This window comes from Aethalodelphis obliquidens, unplaced genomic scaffold (genome assembly GCF_003676395.1).
Source record: "Aethalodelphis obliquidens isolate GAN/ISIS:26980383/991018 unplaced genomic scaffold, ASM367639v1 scaffold69, whole genome shotgun sequence".
Lineage (NCBI taxonomy): Eukaryota > Metazoa > Chordata > Mammalia > Artiodactyla > Delphinidae > Aethalodelphis > Aethalodelphis obliquidens.
The window spans coordinates 7916616-7920058 of NW_020838013.1; the positions used below are offsets into that span (position 1 = coordinate 7916616).

Below are 3443 nucleotides of genomic sequence, written 5' to 3' on the forward strand. Positions count from 1 at the left end.
TAGGTCTAGCAGGTGTGTTAGGGCTCCAGGTGCGCGGAACCCTGCCAGGCACACAAGCCTCGGGCGCAGCAGGCCGCGCGGGGGCAGCCGAAGACCCTATCTAGCTCCAGCCAGGGACGAGCTGGCCGCGGCGGGTTAAAGGCCCGTCAACTGGCGCGGGAGGCCCAAGGGCGAGCGCGGGCGGCTGGGCTGGGTGCCCCCGGGGGGCGAGTCGGGCCAGGCCGAACGCCGGTCTTGCCGGGGGTCGTCGCCCGCCGCGCCCGGTAGGGCACGCCAGCAGGGGTGGGGGGGGCGCCCGCGCCACCGCCGCCGAGCAGCCCCCGCCTGCAGACAAAGGAGCCGGCGGGGGGCGGGAGCGGGGGCGGGGGTGGGGGTGGGGTGGGGGTGGGGGGGATGGGGCGAGGGGGCGGGGCGCCGCGGTGTCACGTTACCGCCCGCAGCGCCCTTTAACTCCGGCCCCGCCCCGCGCACCGCCCCCTCCCCCGCCGCTGCGCGCGCCCCGCGCCCCGCCAATCGGCCCTCGCGCCCCGCCCCGCCCTCGGGTGGGTGTGTGCGCAGGGCCAATGGGCGGCGGGCGGGGGCCGGACCGCCGGAGGGGCGGGGGCAGCGCGGCGCCGGCCAATCGCCGCGGTGTTGTTGAAACTGAAAATACTACATTATGCTAATAGCAGCGCGGCCCGTGCGCGGGGGGGTGGGACCCTCGCGTATAAAGGGGCGCGCGAGGACTGGGCGTTCCACAGGCCAAGTGCTCTGCGCTCGGTGGGTGCCAGCCAGGCCAGGGCTAGCCGAGCGAGCGAGGACAGGCACCCGAGGGGGCGCGGCCGCCGGCCGGACGACACAGCGAGCGAGACTCAGGAGCAGTCCACGGCCCGACAGCCAGGTAGCCGCCGCGCCGCCCTCCCAGCGCGTCCCTTTGCAAATGCAGACTCCGGCGCGCGGGGTCTCACTTGCGCCCGGCCTCCGCCCTCCTTTCCTCTCTTCCTCCTCCTCCTCCTCTCCTCTCCTCTCCCGCCGCCCGGCCCGCGCAGCCCCCGGAAAAGTCCGATGCGTATCTCCGCAGCGCGTCGGCAATGGAGCGCCTGGTCGCCCGCCGCACCTTTCCCCTGTTCGCGCGCACCAGCGCTTGCCGCAGCCTCTTCGGGCCCGTGGACCACGAGGAGCTCAGCCGCGAGCTGCAGATGCGCCTAGCCGAGCTGAGCGCCGAGGACCAGCGTCGCTGGGACTACAACTTCCAGCAGGACGTGCCACTGCGGGGCCCCGGGCGCCTGCAGTGGACCGAGGTGGACAGCGACTCCGTGCCCGCCTTCTACCGCGAGACGGTGCAGGTGGGGCGCTGTCGCCTGCTCCTGGCGCCTCGTCCCCGCCCGGACGGCGCGGGCGATAGCCCGCCCTCCGGGCCGCCGGCCGATGAGTCCCTCGACGGCCTCGGGGAGGCGCCGGCGTCGCCGTCCAGCGGCCCGTCCGTAGCGCCTGCCCCGGCCCCGGCCCCGGCGCCGCAGGAGAGCTCTGAGCCGGAGGCGGTCCCGCCGCCGCGCAGCCAGGAGCCCCTGGCCGAGCCGCCGCACTCAGGGATTTCGGGGCGCCCCGCGCCGGGCACTGCCGCCACTGCCACCAACACCAACGCCGCCGCCGCCACTGCCGCCGCCGCTGCCACCACTGCCGCCGCCGGAGGCGCCGCGATCAAGAAGCTGTCCGGGCCTCTCATCTCCGGTGAGTCCCGCGCGGCCCCGCCCCGGCCCGGCCCGGCCCGGCCCTGCTTTGTCCGGCCGGCCGGGCTCCCAGGCCCTCGGGGGCCTCTCTTGGTCCCCGCCTCCTCCGTGGCGTTAAAGGGCCCGCAGCGCGCGGGGCGAGGCAGCGCCCGCACCCCGTCCCCGCCCTGTTGTTGTGCTCCGGAGAGGTTCGCGCGGGAGGGTTGGGAGGGCGCGCTCTGGCCCCCTCCGAGCGCGATCCTCGCCCGGGCCACTGGAGACCCTCCTTGGGCGCGGCCCGGCGCGGCGATCGCGGCGCGGAGGGGGTTAAGCGCGGCGGTAGCCCCGGGGGGCTTGGCCGCGGGACAAGGGGAAATGCTTACACAGCACATTGCGCGGCGACGTAAACAAAGCTGACCCGCCGCGGACCTCGGCGCGGGCGGGGACGGCGCCCCCCCACCGGCCGCCCAGCCGCCCGCGCCTCCTCCCGGCACCCTCTTGGGCTCCCCGGCCGGCCCCGCCCTGACCGGCCGCGCGCGCTGTGGCCCGCAGATTTCTTCGCCAAGCGCAAGAGACCCGCGCCCGAAGCCAAGGCGTCGAACGAGGTTCCCGCGGGATGCGCCGCGCCCGGCGCCGCTCCAGCCGTCGGCTCGGCTGAGCAAACCCCGCGCAAGCGGCTGCGATGAGAGGTGAGCGCGGCAGACGGGGCGGGCGGGGAGGGGCGTCCCGCGGGGTCCCGGCGGCCAGTCTGTCGCCGCTCGCTCACCGCACCTCTCTCCCGCAGCCTCGCGCCCAACGAGCCCCGAGGGAGCCCGCTGGGCAGCGGACAGGAGAGGAGCGCTGGGCCTCGGCTGGGACCGTCCATGTAGCAGCAACCGGCGGCAGCTGCCACGGAGCAGCGTTCGGTTTTGTGTTTAAAGTTTGAAAACTGTGCAATGTATTAATAACGTCTTTTATATCTAAATGTATTCTGCACGAGGAGTACACTGGTCCCAAGGTGTAAAGCTTTAAGAGTCATTTATATAAAATGTTTAATCTCTGCTGAAACTCAGTGCAAAAAAATGAAAAAAGAAAAAAAAAAGGAAAAAAGGAAAAAAACATGTATATTTGTACAAAAAGTTTTTAAAGTTATACTAACTTATATTTTCTATTTATGTCGAGGCGTGGGCCGCTCTGCCACGCGCTAGCTCGGTTATTGGTTATGCCAAAGGCACCTCACTCGCATCTGGTTATCGACAAATGTAAATTTATTTTTTATAGCGGACTCTGGGGGGAGGGGGTCGCTCACAAGCTGTAGCTGCCGTACAAGCCCATCTAGCTTGCAGTCTCTTCGCGCTTTCGCTGTCTCTTTTTACTATTATGATTATTTTAAACTTGAAGACAAATCTGTTAAAAGAAAAAAAAAAAAGAAAAAAAAAAGAAAAAAAAAAAAGGTTCCTGAGCCGTCTGCACCACTGCCCCGGCTCCTCGTCCGCCGGGTTCTAAATAAAGAGGCCGAATAATGCTGCAACTCAGCTCCGTGTGTGCTTGTACTGCCTCCAGCTTTCCCCTCCGGCACCCCCAAATGTTAGGGAGTTAGAACCCAGGGGGCAGCCCTAAAGGGAGGGAGGGGGGCTTTCTCCTGGCAGGGCTGGCCCACGCCCACCTGCTCCAGGGCCCTAATTTAGGGATGAGCGGCCCCGCCCTCGCTCTGCATTTATCACATGCGCACACACACACACACACACACACACACACACACACACACACACACAC

At 68.3% G+C, this 3443-nt stretch overlaps 1 protein-coding gene across 1 annotated transcript; it reads left to right on the forward strand.

The window, feature by feature from the left end:
• The first annotated feature begins 602 nt into the window (after positions 1 to 602).
• On the forward strand, positions 603 to 3198 carry CDKN1C (cyclin dependent kinase inhibitor 1C). Its single transcript, XM_027090366.1, has 4 exons — positions 603 to 880; positions 1061 to 1710; positions 2241 to 2377; positions 2473 to 3198. Exons 2-3 carry the CDS (start codon positions 1071 to 1073, stop codon positions 2372 to 2374), a joined length of 774 nt encoding a protein of 257 aa, XP_026946167.1. The 5' UTR covers positions 603 to 880; positions 1061 to 1070; the 3' UTR covers positions 2375 to 2377; positions 2473 to 3198.
• Positions 3199 to 3443: the final 245 nt, after the last annotated feature.